This window comes from Rhinatrema bivittatum, chromosome 3 (genome assembly GCF_901001135.1).
Source record: "Rhinatrema bivittatum chromosome 3, aRhiBiv1.1, whole genome shotgun sequence".
Classification (NCBI taxonomy): Eukaryota; Metazoa; Chordata; class Amphibia; order Gymnophiona; family Rhinatrematidae; genus Rhinatrema; species Rhinatrema bivittatum.
In genome coordinates this window covers 504,295,898-504,312,401 of record NC_042617.1, presented here as the reverse complement: position 1 = coordinate 504,312,401, position 16,504 = coordinate 504,295,898, and the positions used below count along the sequence as shown (strand labels likewise).

At 41.7% G+C, this 16,504-nt stretch overlaps 1 protein-coding gene across 2 annotated transcripts in view; it reads right to left on the bottom strand.

Annotated features, from left to right (window-relative positions):
• PINX1 (PIN2 (TERF1) interacting telomerase inhibitor 1) overlaps window positions 1–16,504 on the bottom strand; it is a 274,701-nt gene that overhangs the window by 176,885 nt on the left and 81,312 nt on the right. For both annotated transcript variants that reach the window (XM_029596151.1, XM_029596152.1), the window contains one exon: window positions 12,775–12,857. In XM_029596151.1, coding sequence (XP_029452011.1) covers window positions 12,775–12,857 — 83 coding nt within the window. The remainder of the gene's footprint in view (window positions 1–12,774; window positions 12,858–16,504) is intronic.

Sequence of the window (16,504 nt, the reverse complement as noted above, 5' to 3'; positions counted from 1 at the left end):
GATCGATGGTGAACATCAGGACCAATGGAGACTGTCACAAGTCCTTGGATTGTCTTGAGGATGAGCTCTCCTCGCCGTGGGACTGCTTAGGAGGGGTTTCTCAGCAAGCGCCAGACCTTCCCCACTCTTGGCATCACGCATCAATGGAGATCAATGCTAATGCTTCTTTATCTCCCCTTGATACTAGAGTCAAAGAGATGGAACCCGACATTTTCTTCGATTGGGAAGAGTTAGATGATGGTCTGTCTCTGGGTTTCCTAATGGCTGACTGCGCTGAGGGAACTGATGTCCCCCAATGCAGATGACTCCTTCCATCGATTTAATTCCTAGGACCCTTGATATTGATGCCTCCAATGCATTAGTCTTCCAGAGCCTGAACAGTTTCTCCATAAGTTCTAGTTGGAATCGGTGTCCTTTCTAGGTTATGGGTCACATACTTGTGACACCTTTGGACATTATGCAATGCCCCCAAGCAAAGGACACATCTATCACATGGGTCTGTGGCATAAATGGTCCTTCTGCATCGGGGACATCGCTGGAACATATTAGATATGTTGGACCAAACAAAAGGGACACAAAAATTGAACTTGATGGGAGCTATGAGTTGATGGCCGGCAGGCACCAAAGGGTCCCACCACCCCAGAGGGAAATAACATGAAAAGAAACTTGGTGAAATGCTGAAAAACCTTACCTAGTGACAATGAGGAAAAACAAGACTGCAGAATCCCCCCCCCCCCCCTTTGGCTGAGAAGAGAAAATTTCAAAAAACTTAAAAAAAATCAAACCAGAATAGGAAATATGAGGCAATACTGCAACTAGAGGGCTCCATGGAAAAGAAGAGACTAAAGGGACCCTTCATTGACATGTGGCATAATGGCATGCCCAGTGAGGTGCAGTAAAGGTTCTAGAAACTTTGACATAGTTATTGTGGGCTGGGCTCCATCGGATGATATCAACCCAGGTTGAGGACTGCCTCCTGCTTTTTCTCGGAGAATAACTCCTCCTCCAACTCGTGCAGGAATTCACATTTTTCTCTATTAAGCAAGCCTGGAGGTGAGTGTCTCCAGCTTCCCGGGGATTCCAACTTAAGGGCCGTGCCAGGAAATGACTTGTCATCGGAAAGTTTAATATTTGCAACTTCTACAGCCAAAGCAGGAAGTTTTTGAAGTCTCCAGCTGCTATTCTCAAATATTTTATCAAACAAACCAAAGTTCAAGCATCTTCTAATCACTACTCTACTTACACTATTGTTTTCTTTGGCTTATAGCAGTGTTTGAACTATCAGGTACAAGAGCACTGTTGGACACCACCTTGCTGGACAGTTTGCGGATAGAGGATTGGCTGGCTGGCATGTGCAATTGATGTGAGGTGTTTCCCGTGGACAAGATTAGAATAAAGTTGGTAGAACAGAAATACAAAAAAAGAAAAGAAAAGAAAAGGTAACAAAACAAAATTACCTTAGAAAGTTTGGTTACAATGAAAGATGTCTTTTTCAGACAGGCACAGACTACACACCAACTTTCTAAAGAAAGGGTGAAAAGCATTTATAGAAACAAACAAAAAAAAAAAGGCAAGCCAGAGAGAGAATACTGCAAACATCTAACTTGTAAAATGTACAAGGCAGGCAAATAGTCCTCATGTTTTCAAAATTGAAAACAAGGAGCAGGAAAGGGTCTTTCTGTGACCTAGGGTTTCCATCCTGAACTTCCCTGCAGGAGCAGACCAGAACACCCCATTTCCCAGGCTACAGCAGGCGCTTCCTGATCCAGCACAGCTGCATGGCACAGGGACACAACTGTAGCCACATTAGCAAGTGCTTCTGAAATCCAAGATATCATGAAAGTCTTCCTCTCCAGTACGGACAAAAGGGTTTATGAATTAACACTTGGGGGTTGTCAACAAGTTCTCCCCCTCCCCCCAATATTTATTTTTTGTTTGTTTTTTAAACACCAGTGCTGGACTGTTGCAGAGAACAATCACAATTTTTTTCTTGCAGCCAAAATTAAAAAAAAATATTAGTGACATATCTAGGTACTTGACAGTACACTTATAGGGGGTAATCTGTAGAAGCTTAATTTTTTTTGTTTTATATTCCGCTTTTCGCACTTTTTTCAGCGCTTCAAAGTGGATTACATTCAGGTACTGTAGGTATTTCCCTATCCCTAGAGGGCTTACAATCTAAGGGCCGGATTTTAAAAGTTAAGTTAAGCGCGTAACCCTTAAAAAAAAACAAACCCTGCGCACGCCGAGCCTATTTTGCATAGGCTCGGCAGCACGCGCAAGCCCCAGGACACGCATAAGTCCCGGGGCTTTGCTAGGGGGCCGTGTCGGGGGGCATGTCGGGGCGGCGCGACGTTCGGGGCGTTCCGGCAGGCGTTCCGGGGTGCCTGGTGCTGGCCCGGGGGCATTCCCGAGGCCTCCGGACCAGCCCCCGGGTCGGGTGATGGTGCAGCAGCGGGCCATCGGCGCATGCGAGTTACGCTTGCTTCGAGCAGGCGTAACTTGTGCGATAAAGGTAGGGGGGGTTTAGATAGGGCCGGGGGGGGGGGGGGGGGGGGGGGGGGGGTGGAACGGGCAGCACACGCAGGGCTCGGTGCGCGCAAGTTGCACAAATGTGCACCCCCTTGCGCGTGCCGACCCCAGATTTTATAAGATACGCGCGGCTACGTGCGTATCTTATAAAGTACACGCGCGCGCTGTTTTTTAAAATGTACCCCTAAGTTTGTACCTGAGGCAATGGAGGGTAAAGTGACTTACCCAAGGTCACAAGGAGCAACAGCAGGACTCAAACCCTGGTCTCCTGGTTCATAGCCCACTGCTCTAACTCCTCCACTCCATAATAAGTGGTGTGCAAAACAATTGCTAGAATGGTCACAATTCATGTGTGTACCCACTTGGTGTTCTGCTTACCTGAACATGCTCAAACAAATCTTTTAATCTCAAACCAGAAAATGTGTAATATTACTGTACCTGCAACACTTTCACATAGGGACACATTTTAGCTCTAATGCTAAGTAAACTCTACAATGCATCATGTATGCTTTATTCTAAGGCAAAAAATACTAAAAAGAAAAAAAAAAGTCTATCCTCTCATTGGTTAAGATATCACATCAGAAGCACCTCTAGAAAAGTTAGCTTTCATTATTTTGACCTATCTAAAAAAATAAATAAATAGCAGGCTCAGTCTTGAGAAAAATCCATTTTGCAATCTGAAAGCTCTGTAATGTTTTAACGTCACCAGTATGGAGAATACATACCATCTTCAAGGGCGAGTACCAAGGCATCCACATTTTAGGCACTATGGCTTAAACTTGGCTGGGTCAGTGACCCAAAATCTAAAGGACAATGCACCTTACAGTATAAAAAAAAATGTTATAAGCTATGGATAATTATTTAGCAAGACCTCTGTGCAGACATAAATAAGCACAAAATGAAATTAGGGAGACTGCATGCTGGCAACAGAAACGAACATTCAATCACGAGGGTACCATAAACACAAGATGCAACATCTCAAGTCTCAGCAGGTCAGGTATAGAAATACCATCTCTCCTCCCCCCCACCCTATGCCTGTGCAAAATGCTTCCATGATTACATTAACTAAATACCATTCCTCTTTCTCCTCCCCCTCTTTCCTGGCAACAAAATAAAAAACATTTCCTATTTTGTATTTTATTTTTCCACATTAAATCAATTTTTTCAGGTGCAGCATTAGGTCACCTCTGGCATTCTCAGAGGGTCACAACTGCATGACTTCAAGTTCATAGTCCTTAAACTCTACGCATGCGTGAGGTGACATTGCTCATAAACATAAAATGTCACTTGACAAAATCAACTGGGATTAAAATAAAAGGCTACAATGACATGACTATAGCTACAAGGAATTCCCACGTCTTCCCATCATGGTCCGGATTTGCAGGGGCTTGCACGGAAACATTTTGCTTGGATCTAAATCATGTCCTCCAAAGATGAAAAATGGTCGATGCGAACTAGGGCGAACACCTAGTTCCATGTCAAAAGAAACAGGATAATCCAGCCCTGATGGGTTGTTTTAATTTTATTTATTTATTTTTACTATTTAAGCTACCAGCAGACATTTCAACAATAAACATCTAGCAAGACAGCTTGAAGTAACATCTCTAGACATAGTCACTGAGTACAGTAAACTATGCAATCCTAACTCCATTCAATCAATGAGTGTCCCTGTCCACCATTAGGTACATCAGAAGCCCCCCCTTTATTGCGGAACCTCCTCCCCCATCTCTCAAATTCTGCCAGTAAGGCGTCCAAACCTTAACGTACAGAAATGACTTATTGTGAAGAGCAAATGTCAATTTTTTCAATAATGGCAATATCCTGGTACTTGCTTATACCAATGAGAAATCAAAGGTTGCAGCTTCCAATATGTGGCAATCATGAACCTAGCAGTGTGGATAAGATGATTCCCCAATTTACCCAAAGAGCTAGCTAACGCCATATCAGCCAATAGCCCAAACACACAATACTAGAGTGAGAGTCACCAGATATCCCATAATTGCAATTATTTTTTACTTCCAGCCCTTTCCAGAAGTTCTGTACTGCAGGACATGTCCACCATACATGAAAATGAGGCCCTTCCTCCCCAGAGCCCCTTCAGCAAAGATGGGACACCTCCAGGGAAAACTTAGCAAAATATAATGGATATCTATAAGTTCATCTCACCAATATATACATCAACTTCATTCTGAGACTGCATATTGAAATGTTATCCACTGTTTTCCAAATGCCTTCTCATTCTGTTGCATTTGTTTCCTTCTTCTTGTACTTAAAAATAATTGCACAATATAAAAGTAGCAATGCCCCTCTTACTCGCCCCTGTGGACAGTAACACCTGTTCCACTCGGGACGATAAGCATCTAATCCTCTGTTTTAAGCATCTGGGTCTTTATCCAATCACAGCATCCTCTGGTCTCCTCTCCCAAATCATATTCTAGCGGTAAATCCTCGAATGAACACCACCCCCCTCTTCATCCCACACCTGCCCTAAATATCTTAAGCTCGCACTCCACCAACTTTGAAAGACTGCATGAAAGGTGGTAATTAAGAGGAAAGGGTTCTTCCACAATTCAGCCATTGATGCATGAACAAACACAGCCAACCCCATCACCACTGCCCACCATACCCTAAGCACGTGCTCCATCATTGGACAAGAGTGTCTGATTTTCCGCACCTATGCCGAGGCAGCGGACATACAAGACAATAACACGATACCTACACTCTGCTATTTTTGCCTCTAGCAAATGCCAAGGTTAGGAATAATCCCTGTTGAGCCACGTTCTTAAATTTACAAGTCTTGAAGCTCAATAATCACTAAAAAGTAAAGCAGTACCATCCTTCCCCCATTTGTTGTTTCCCATAGCATGCACATTTTCTCTTGGGGGCCTTACCTTGCCATATAAACTGTTATAGCTGCCCATTACGGTTATCAAAGAATTTTCTAGGCAGATCAACAGTGACATGTTGAAACAGATATGTTTCATTTTAAGTATCCCTATTTGGCCCTCCCATGTAGTCAGGAGACCTGATCACTGATGCAGATCCTTTTATATCTTATTAAAAATTGATGCATAGCTTGACCGATATAAATATGATCATTTTGTGGAATATAAATACCTAGATATTTGAAACCAGCCTTTGCCACCCTGAAGTGCCGCTGGCTCTCCAGTATCATTCATTCAATTATTCCACCTGCCAAAAATAACTCAGACTTTTGATAATTGATCTTGTACCCCGAAACCACTACATAATCCTCCAGAACCCTAATAACCTTAGGCACTGATTTGGCAACATCTGTGAGATACAACAGCATGTTTGCATATAAGGATATTTTGTGATCCCTGCCAAAAAAATGGTACCCCCAATTTCCTTGTCCTCTCAAATTACCTGTGCCAATAATTCTATGGATAAGTCAAACAATAGTGGTAACAGCGGGCACCCCTGTCTAGTGTCCTGCCTAATTGGGAACACTCCTAAGATAAAGACCCATTTGTCAAAACACACGCCATTGGATGCGCGTATAAAGCCCAAATCAAGTTCACAAACTCCATATCTAGATGAAAAGTGCAGAGCACTGCAAAAAGAAAAGGCCAGTGCAGGCTATCAAAGGCTTTTTCAGCATCCAATGCCGCTACCAGGTCTGGAATGGGCAAGCAAGATCATTTGAAAGGCCCTCTTGTATTGATGGTGGATAATTTCCCTTAACAAACCCTGTTTGATTGTTCTTCACTAATTGGGGCAATATACTTTCTAATCTTAATTGCAGCACCTTTGCCAACACTTTAATGTCTGCATTCAGCAGTGACCTGGACCTATAAGACCCGCACGTCCTCTTCCTCTCTGCCCTTCTTGTAAACCAACACCATGGTGCCATCTGTTAAACTATGCTGGCATTGGGGATTTTCCTTTAAATGATCAAATATATTAGCCAGTGGCAGAGCAAGGTCCAAGAAAAATATCTTGTAGAAATCAAGCGGAAAGCCATCTAGCCCTGGGCTTTTGCCACATGGAAGCAATTTCACCGCCTTCTCCAACTCCCCTAACATAAGAGGTTCCCTCAATCGTTCATTCTGCTCTTCAGTGATCTTAGGTAATTGTACCTTTTTTAAATATTCCATATTTGCATCTAAAGAGCAGGTCTTCCTCCCAGCATATAAATCTGCATAATAAACTCGAAAGGTATCATTAATCTTAGCATTGCCCGACAGCCACCCCACTGCTCTCTATGTTTGTGATTACTATATTGCTAGTTCTTTCCTTAAACACATTCGCAAGCAGCTTTCCAGCCTTGTTAGCATGTTTGTAAAATTTCTGTCACTTGAAACACATCAGTCTATTTTATCAGTATGTAACAACTCCAGTTCATGTCTCTGCGCCAATAATTGCTTCCAAACTTGTTTAATGCCACCTCTTTTATGCAGCGCCTCCACTTTTACGATTTCTCTTTCCAGTGATTTTTCTTTTGTTTCTCGGACTTGCCTTTGACAACACATATACCCTATTATTTTACTTCACAAAAGCACTTTAAGTGTTTCCCATACAGCCACCAGATTATATTCTTCTGTAGAGTGAATTTCTTTAAAGGCTTTAATATCCTTCATTACCATACCCATGAGGTCCTCCTACCCTAGGATGGACATATTTAACCATCATGAGCGTTCCCTTCTCAGAGCCTGAGATACATCAAGCGAGCGCTCTATAGGGTGGTGATCTCACAAGTAACATCGTACAATGTCAGTCCCCACTATTCGACCCATCAGACTCCGCAAGCAGAGGGAATCATGTAAAATGACTGTGTCGTGCACAGCCATCTCTGCCACTAGTCTGCCCTCTTAATCTACACCTTAATTCCTTTATCCTGCTCCGTTCCCCCATGGTGCGTCTGGTCCACACTCGAGTTCAAACATTCCAAACCCCTGCAGCTTAAAGAGGATATGATAAAAATTCCACCATCGCATCTTTCATCTGTGACAAAAGTGCATTCTCATTTTTGTTAGGCCCATAGGTGCTCACCAGCACCGCTGGCTGCTCACGCAGGACCCCCTCAATCAAAAAATCTAAATCCGGGGTCTTTTTGCACTTTATGAATCTTGATGGGCAAGCCTTTGGGGTGAATTTTAAAAGGCTGGCGTGTACCAAAACCGGGAGATAAGAGAGTATGTTCGGCTGGCGTATGCTAAGCAGATGCCCATGCACGCACATATCTCCCAATACGGGCACAAATACGAAGTTGCAAAAAAAAAAAAAAAGGGGCAGGCGTGGATGTGATCTGGATGGGGCACGGGCATTACGGGACTTTACGCGCACAAGCACATGCCGGAATCCCTCTGCTGCTTAACTTTATTACTGCTATGGATGGCGTGTAAGTAATAAAATAAAGAAATCTAGGCTAGTCAGCAGGGTTTTAAGGGTTGGTACTAAGAGGGTAAAAGGGAGGCTATTTAACTAGTGGAGTTAGGAAATCCTCTCTCTTACCTGGGCGAACTGGGAACGAATTGGAGAAACTGGTAATTGCATTGGTGTGCGTCTACTAAAATCCACCCACTTACGTGGAGAGGCGGATTTGCACGCACATGCACGCGTCTATATAAAATTGTGTGCACACGTATGTTCGTATACCACGTGCACATATACGCGTGTATGTTATAAAATGGTCACATCCTTTGGCACGAGCTGGCATACATGTGTACATGTGCACCCGTATTGGTTACAGTCTTTATGTATAAGTATGCACATCCCCCTACTTTTAGAATGAAAAAAAAGCGTAAAACCTGTCCTAGCCAATCTCTCTGAAGTTTCTCATGTTCCATATCAGTCAGGTGAGTCTCCTGCAGCATCACAATCTTTACTGAGCGTTTCTTTAAGAACTGAAAATCAGTTTCCTTTTTATCTGGGATATAATGGCCCTGATGTTCCAGGATACCAAACTGATTTTGGAACCAGCTATAAGAAGAACGGGAACACGTCCAGAGGTCCATATTCAGGTACAGTCTGGCTATCAAAGTTAGTTGGATAAACGTATCTGGCTAACTCTGAATTTGAAATGAAGTTGGCCATAGAGGCAAAAACTCATAATAAAACCTTTTTTAAATATATCCGAAGCAAGAAACCTGACCAAGGGGTTAAAGGGGCTCTTAGGGAAGATAAAGCCATTGCAGAAAGACTAAATTAATTCTTTGCTTCCGTGTTTACTAATGAGGATGTTAGAGAGATACCAGTTCCGGAGATGGTTTTCAAGGGAGATGAGTCAGACGAACTGAACCAAATCACTGTGAACTGGGAAGATGCAGTAGGCCAGATTGACAAACTAAAAGAGTAGGAAATCACCTGGACCAGATGGTATGCATCCTAGGCTACTGAAGGAACTAAAAAATGAAATTTCTGATCTATTAGTTAAAATTTGTAACCTATCATTAAAATCAGCCATTGTACCTGAAGACTGGAGGGTGACCAATGTAACTCCAATATTTAAAAAACAAAGCGGAAGCCGATCCAATATGCTGGTAAGCGAACAGACAAAGGATGATCGGTGTAAAAGAAGCCTTTATTGAAACTAGCTCAATAAAGGCTTCTGGATATATACTTTATTTATTTAAATACTTTTCTATACCGACGCTCATGAAAAGACATATCGCACCGGTTTACATATAACTCAAGGTCAGAAAATACATCGAACATGGTGAAATTAACAAGATTAGAACTTCCAGAAAACTGACAGGGTAGTCAAGTAAATTAACGGAAGGGGGAAAGGAGGCAAAACCTATGTACAGAGGAACATTTAAAACTGAAATTAGGATGTGAAAGCTGGTATAAGAGTCAGGGGCTTTAAAGACCTCCCTCCCATATGGCATGAATGAGGAACTTAATCTAGCAATGTTATTGTAGGATGGGAGGTGTGTTTAAAGAAGGCTTGCTTATGGTAAGTTCACGATTGGCTCGAAGTTACTAGGTGACTCTGGATTGGCTCAATTGAACAGCTCGAGTGACGCATAAAAGACACTTTACGCTTAGGATCAACTGATATTCATGGCGTCTATTTGAAGACTGAAGGAAAAACAAGAAAGGACACTTTAAATAACATTGGAGTATGGCAAGAACCCGTTTTCGCAGCGTTTACAGAGTAAACATCCCCTGAAGAAGGACGGTTTGTTTGAAACATGTACATGTTGTGATTTTTCACATCTATCCAGGATTATTAGCAGGGTTTATATTTTAAAGATTCTAGTAAAAATAAGAAGAAAAAAAATGGATTCCATTTAAAACATTTCTTTGGGACTTTAGCACATTAAAAAAAATTTTAAAAAAATATATAAGGAGGTGGTTGGAAGTTGTTGATTATATTAATACTATGGTGCAGGGGCACTATTTTAAACATATGAAACTTTCAACTTACCTCTAAAAAATATTTTCTTAGTAATTTATCTAAAGAATGTTTTAAATTTAAAGATAAATAACGGTTAGAACACAGTGGGTGTTTGTTCAAATAATAAAAAAAACGAACAGTTTATATAAATTGTGATTAAAATCTGATATAACATTACAGTGACAGGACATCATAGTTCTATTGTGATTGATTATAGTTATAGATCACTGTTCAGTGGTGGAGTTAGTTTAACTTCTCAGTTAGCCAGCTAAATGCTTTTGAATATGGACCTCTCAATATCCAGTATATATGTATCTGGAATATTGAGCTGTAACTAAAAAAATGTAGTGTCTGCTATTTTTGTTTTTTTCAAACCAACTTTGAACAATTCCCCCAAAACTCCCCCCTCCCGACCCCTCCCCCACCTATGAAAGAACCAGACCTTCTTCCCATACAACCAACCCTTAACCATCTAGCTCTTCCCCACCCTCTCTTGCCCCTCCCTCCTTCCCCTCCTTCTGCTGACCTCATCCTTCGGCAGGAGTCTCCTTGGGGCCGAAGCTGTACCACCTTCAACCAAACATATGCAGCCCATCCCCTCCTCCAATCCATCCGCAAATCCCCAACCCCTCCTCCCACCCCTCCATCCACCTTGTACTACCCACTGCAATCAAAGTTAGAAGCGGTAACATTCCTCTTAATCAAAAGTTTCTCACAGTTATGCAGCTTGCTCCACATTGCTATCCCAAACAAGAGTAGTCTTTCATAAAAAATACCCCACTGCTTCCATAGCAGGAATAAGTCCATCCCCATGCTTGAAGCTACTCAGTGCCATTTTCACATTTTCCATTCTCGTCTCCATTGCATCAATCCGTGCCAATGTCCTGCATGGAGGCCACAAATTCTGCCAATTTCTCCACCACCACCACCACCACCACCAGCTCTTTATTTATCGTGGCAGTACGTTTGGTGGAAAACTATTTGAAAAGTGCCTTGAGCTGCCTCAAACTTTCTGCTGGTGTTCTCAGAGCAGGCCACTCGTCACCAGAGGCCCACTCAGAAATCTGCTCTTCGGCCTGCTCTCTGCAGCCCGCTGCTGCTTTATTACTGCTTTCATTGGTTACTGGGCTTCTCAGCCCACATCGCCAGCAACGCACAATTAAACTCTGGAATTTGTTGCCAGAGGATATGGTTAGTGCAGTTAGTATAGCTGTGTTTAAAAAAGGATTGGATAAGTTCTTGGAGGAGAAGTCCATTACCTGCTATTAATTAAGTTGACTTAGAAAATAGCCACTGCTATTACTAGCAACGGTAACATGGAATAGACTTAGTTTTTCGGTACTTGCCAGGTTCTTATGGCCTGGATTGGCCACTGTTGGAAACAGGATGCTGGGCTTGATGGACCCTTGGTCTGACCCAGTATGGCATGTTCTTAACAATTTTGAGGGGATATTGTAAGACATCTCTCTATCCAATTATCCTCTGAGTGCTGAAGATTAAGAAGGTTATTATGCCAGAGACTTGGAAGCATCAGCAGTGCACATCAACCTCCTTCAGCACATCACGTGATTTCCCCCCTCCAGCCCTGATCTGAACTCAGTGCTGAATTAAGACTTTGGGGGGAGCCTTAAAAACAGGGGGCACCTTTGTGGTCTTGCCCACATGGCGGGCACATACAATGCTTACAGTTATCTGTAATAAATGCTGAGTTGCCACCAGAAACTAAAACGTGTCAATATGCATTTTTAACACACATTGGTAAATAGGCCCCAGAGAATTTCAAAATACAATATAAACCCTCCAACTTGAGAAATAAGTTAGATATCCTAATGTTTAATTTTGTAATAGTGTTGGAAGATGACAACACACAACAATCCCCATTTTCCTAGTATCTTTAACTGTGTAGCCAAGTATCACGGATTACAAACTTTTGTGTTTTGATGCATACTTTGAAATAAGAGTTGACAAAAACAAAGCTAAAAGAATACCAAAGTTAAACATACACACAGTTAGGCAATTTATTTTAAAGTATTAGTATAAATTCTAATTTATGTAAGGAATGGTTCCCATATAAAGGAGATTCCATTTTCTCGCAATTCACCATTTTCCACCTTCTAATATGGTGTCACTTAGACGGTCACATAATTCCAGGCAGGTCTCTTCTAGTTTTACTGCTACACCTCCCAGGCTGAAAAGTAGCACTTTTATAATATTAAATTACATACCATTATATACTCGCATAAAAGTTAAAAGCAATAAACCATAGGTATTGTTTTCCAGGAAATGAACCTAGCTCTAATTGTATCTCAGCAGCCTCAAGCCCTTAGTTGCTCAATAGCATCAGCGAGCACATGGTCCTCGGTTACTGCAGCAGGGTTGCCAACTTGTCAGACCCCTTCAAAGGAAACATGCCAGGTTCTTGTTGAACAATAAGTTGGTTTTTTGCCATGTGCTTATAGATCCTCTTCCCAAATTTCGCCAAGCACTAATGTGCTCATTGGAGTTAAGTAATGAATCAACAGTTCTATTAGGCTATGTATTAGAGTTTAGACCTACACATAGTTTATTTAAACACATGTAATTGTATCCACAGGGACTAAGGGGAGGGCTCATGCCCCGTGTCCCCACCTTAATCATGCCTTCTTTTAACTTAGTGCATGCATGAACCTGTAGTGCCTGCTTTTTCTAAGACTACAGATCCGTGCATGCCATAGGATAAAATCAGGACTAGACCAAATTGTTCCTTATGACACAGAATCAGGAAGCAGCCCAAATACTGATGGTAATATCCAGCATTACTCTGATAAGTCACAACAGTTGCAATCATTGGGGTGGAGAAGTATTTATTATATTAAGGGTTTTCATGTTCATAAGCTTACCTCAAATGTTTTCTTGCTTTTCTTTTGCCGTTTCCCGAAAATGCAAGCCAAGTCTGTTTCACTGCGAGAAGACAGATCCTTTCCTGCAAGATTGAGAGAGAGTGCACACAGGTCTGGTGAGTCTGCGCCATTGGGCATGCATACCTTGGTATTTCTGATTGCAATGAGCATGTCACGCAGTTGGATATGTTTCAGGCCCTCCTATTTCTGCAAGAGTTTCTAAATGGAAGCATGAAAATTTTAAAAATACAGTTTTCTGTTTTTGACAGCTTTCGATATTTTTCTATACTCTGCAATTAATAAAATGTAAATAGTAGTAACTGAGACTAAAATACCTTCTTTCATCCAAACAGAGTCTCAGTGTACATAACAATTTAAAAATACACAGGTTACCTCTGGAGCAAGTGATTCATTACCAGTGCATCAAATACACAAATTTCCAGAAATTTGTTTGACTGCAGACAGGTCAATATAGGCATAGGAAGAGAAGACGACTTCTCTGGTGACAGAGATCACATGCTAGAAAGGATACGAGCAAACATTCCAGGTTTTCCCCGATTTGTCAGTCAGTGCTCTGATCACTAGCACACATCTACCATTCCTTGTGCGACACTAGGGCGTGCACTCTTGTGCTCTCTCTGAAGTCTTTTACTTGGCATTACTGAAGAATACAGGATGCCTCTCAGCTGTGCCCAAGCAGAACAAACAGACCTGGGCCCTTCAAATGCTAGTAAAAAAATGGCACCCTAGCTGGATGCAGTGTAAATATGCAGTCATCATATGCTCAAATTTGCTGTTTGACAGAGATAAGATGGCAGTCAGGGCCAGCACTTCTTCCGGGAGCCCTTATCTCCACTTGTGCTCAGTCCTACAACTAGTCCTCGGTGACAAGGAAGACTATTCTTAATGTGTTCTCCTCCCAGCTCTAGGAAGGCCTCCAAGTCTTAACCTCTATTTTTCAGTCTAAGAAAGGGAGGATCTGCCTACACTGTTGATGGGTCTAATATGCATGCTGTTAAGAGTGAAAGCAAATCTTTTCTCTAGACTAAAATTTTGCTTTACACTTGTTGGACTCAAGTCATTAATGAAAGTCTACTTTTTTTGGAACGTTTTCCAGACCAACCCAGACCCCACAAGGCACCTGCTCCTGCATACCAGGAAGTTGGATGCCCCACTGGTCGATGCAGAACCAGCTGCAGCTGATGGAGATGATCCACTCTGTAAATTCCCACTACATCATCTGTCCATTATAAAGCCTGGCATTTTATTTCTGCAAATGACTTTTCATATGGTATCCATCTCTGTTTGGCCTGTCACTGTGTTCTCCTGTCTTGAGTACGATTGATCCAGCTTTAACACAGTGCCTGCAGCCGTCTTCTGTCCCTCTCTGTTGTGCACGTCTGTATGCTGTAGATGTTATTCTCTCTTGCATGCATGCAATGGACAGGAACCCTTGTGTGTTCCTCCTAGTAATGTGTGCCATGTTACAACTCTCTGGGGTAAATTATCAAAATCTTAATCAAGCACTGCATGCAGATTAGCTGAACGTTGATCACGTGTATTTTTGGTCAACTCAAATCACATGCGCAAGTTCATAACATGCATAAATTTGGACACACAAAAGCAGTTTTCCAGGGGTGGCGGTATTAATCTGAACATGCAACTTACATTTTCAGAGTACATGCGTAATCGGCGTGTTGATAACACATCTAACTTTATGTCATCTTTTTCAAACGGGTAAAGTTAGGAGCATATTTAGCTGCATAACAACCTCATACTTAAACACAGTTTATGCAACTGCCTTCTGCTTGAAAATAGAGTTATTTTGCAAGGGCTTAAAAGTACAAATTAACTTTTCAGTTAGGCACCCTAATGAATATTTACTCTGTGTCTTCACCCTTTCACGCATGCTACCTTTGCATTCTTTATTTATGCTTCTTAACATAACTGTAACTCTTATCTTGAGTTTCTTCCCAGTTCCTCTTTTCCTTCGATTACCTAGAGTATGTAACAACCTCTTCAAAAGGGCTGCTGCACTGAAGACAAAGCATGCATGCCTTAGGGTTTTCCTTGCAGGTCAAGAGATACCCCCCCTTTATTGAAGGTGGAAGGATATTATATATAGATACAGATAGAGACATACTATCTTCTTTCCTGCTTTGCAACTAACAGACTGTCCTTTTTTCTCTTTTGGCTTCATCTGTACATACCATGTCTCCAGGAGCAGGAGAAAGTGCTCCCTCCCGTTCCGCCCACCCTTTCAGAATGGGGAGTGAATGTAAATATTTTGGGGCTTATTTGTAGTAAATACATCATCTTCTGTTCATTTGACATGTGGAATCCTTTGGGGTGTATCCTGTGCTTCATGCTGTGTGAATGCCTGTGTACAGGAGCTGTCCTGATAGCTAGTTTTGTGAGAATAAGGTGTGACTGGAGGGAGGGGAGGGAAGGGAAGGGAAGGGCCAGGGGAACATGTGTGAATAGTGAGTTGAGATACTTATGCAATAGGTAGGATCTATCAATGCCATTTTTCTACAGCACTCCACCTCTTTAAGAGCAGGGAGAAAAATCCAAACAGGACCTATTTTTGCAACTTTTTCTTGAAACTGATTCCATTCCAATGGAGTAAAAGGAAAGTGTGGCACATCTGGCTGATATGATTTTCCACGCACAGAAAAATAAAATTTTAACACAAGACAAATAATGAAAATGCCACAAGAAAAAAAGAAGAGTGGCTGCATTTATACCTGCTCTATGTTGGAGTATATATAATAAGGAAGTAGCACAGAGACAGATCTGCTTTCTCCAAATCTCCTTTATCAGGCCCTTCCAACTAATTTTTCGAGTTTGAAAACAGTGCATATCAGCCAACTATCCCTTTTATGACAGATGGTAGGGTGCAGTGAATCAACCCCAATCTATATCTAAAAATTTATGAATCACTTTCCAGGACTTACAATAAGTTCTTCCAAGGCAATGTACAACCAAAAATAAAATAAATCATAATATTAAAATAAAATATGCAAATAAAATACTGTAATCAATGAGGAGTCATGATTAAAAACTTAAAGCAAACAACCTGAATTCAGAGCTTGGAAGTCATCAGCCAGGTCGTCAGTTTACGGCGAAAGCATAGTAAGCATGTTTCTTCCCTGATAGACAAAGGAAAATCATTCCAAATCTTCAGAATCAAACGATTTTTTTTTTTTTTTTAAATTAACCATATTTTCCAGAACTGAATGGTATTCTTTTAGGTTTCAAAGGGATACAATTTTTTGATAAAAAATAAATCTCAATAAAAATGTATGCTATAAATATTACCGTATTTTTCGCTCCATAAGACGCACCTAGGATTCAGAGAGGGAAAACAAAACAAAAAATTTTTTTAAATGGTGTGCTAAACCGGCTCTGTTCCCAGGCGTCTGTGCGTCTTATGGAGCAAATTAGAGGCGTGCATAAAATTGTTTTTTGTCCCCATTTCATTTTCGGGTCTGGGGAGGGCCATTTCGGTCCACTCCCCAGATCAGAAAACTTTTATCGTTCTCTTTCTGAACCCCCCATCCCAACCCTTTAAATTTAATTAACTACAACCCCCCACCTTCCTGACACCCCCCAAGACCTGCCAAAAGTCTCTGGTGGTCCAGCGGGGGTCCGGGAGCGATCTCCTGCACGTGGGCTGCCGACGGCCCTTTGTCCTTACTACATCACAGGGTCTACCGGTGCCATTGGT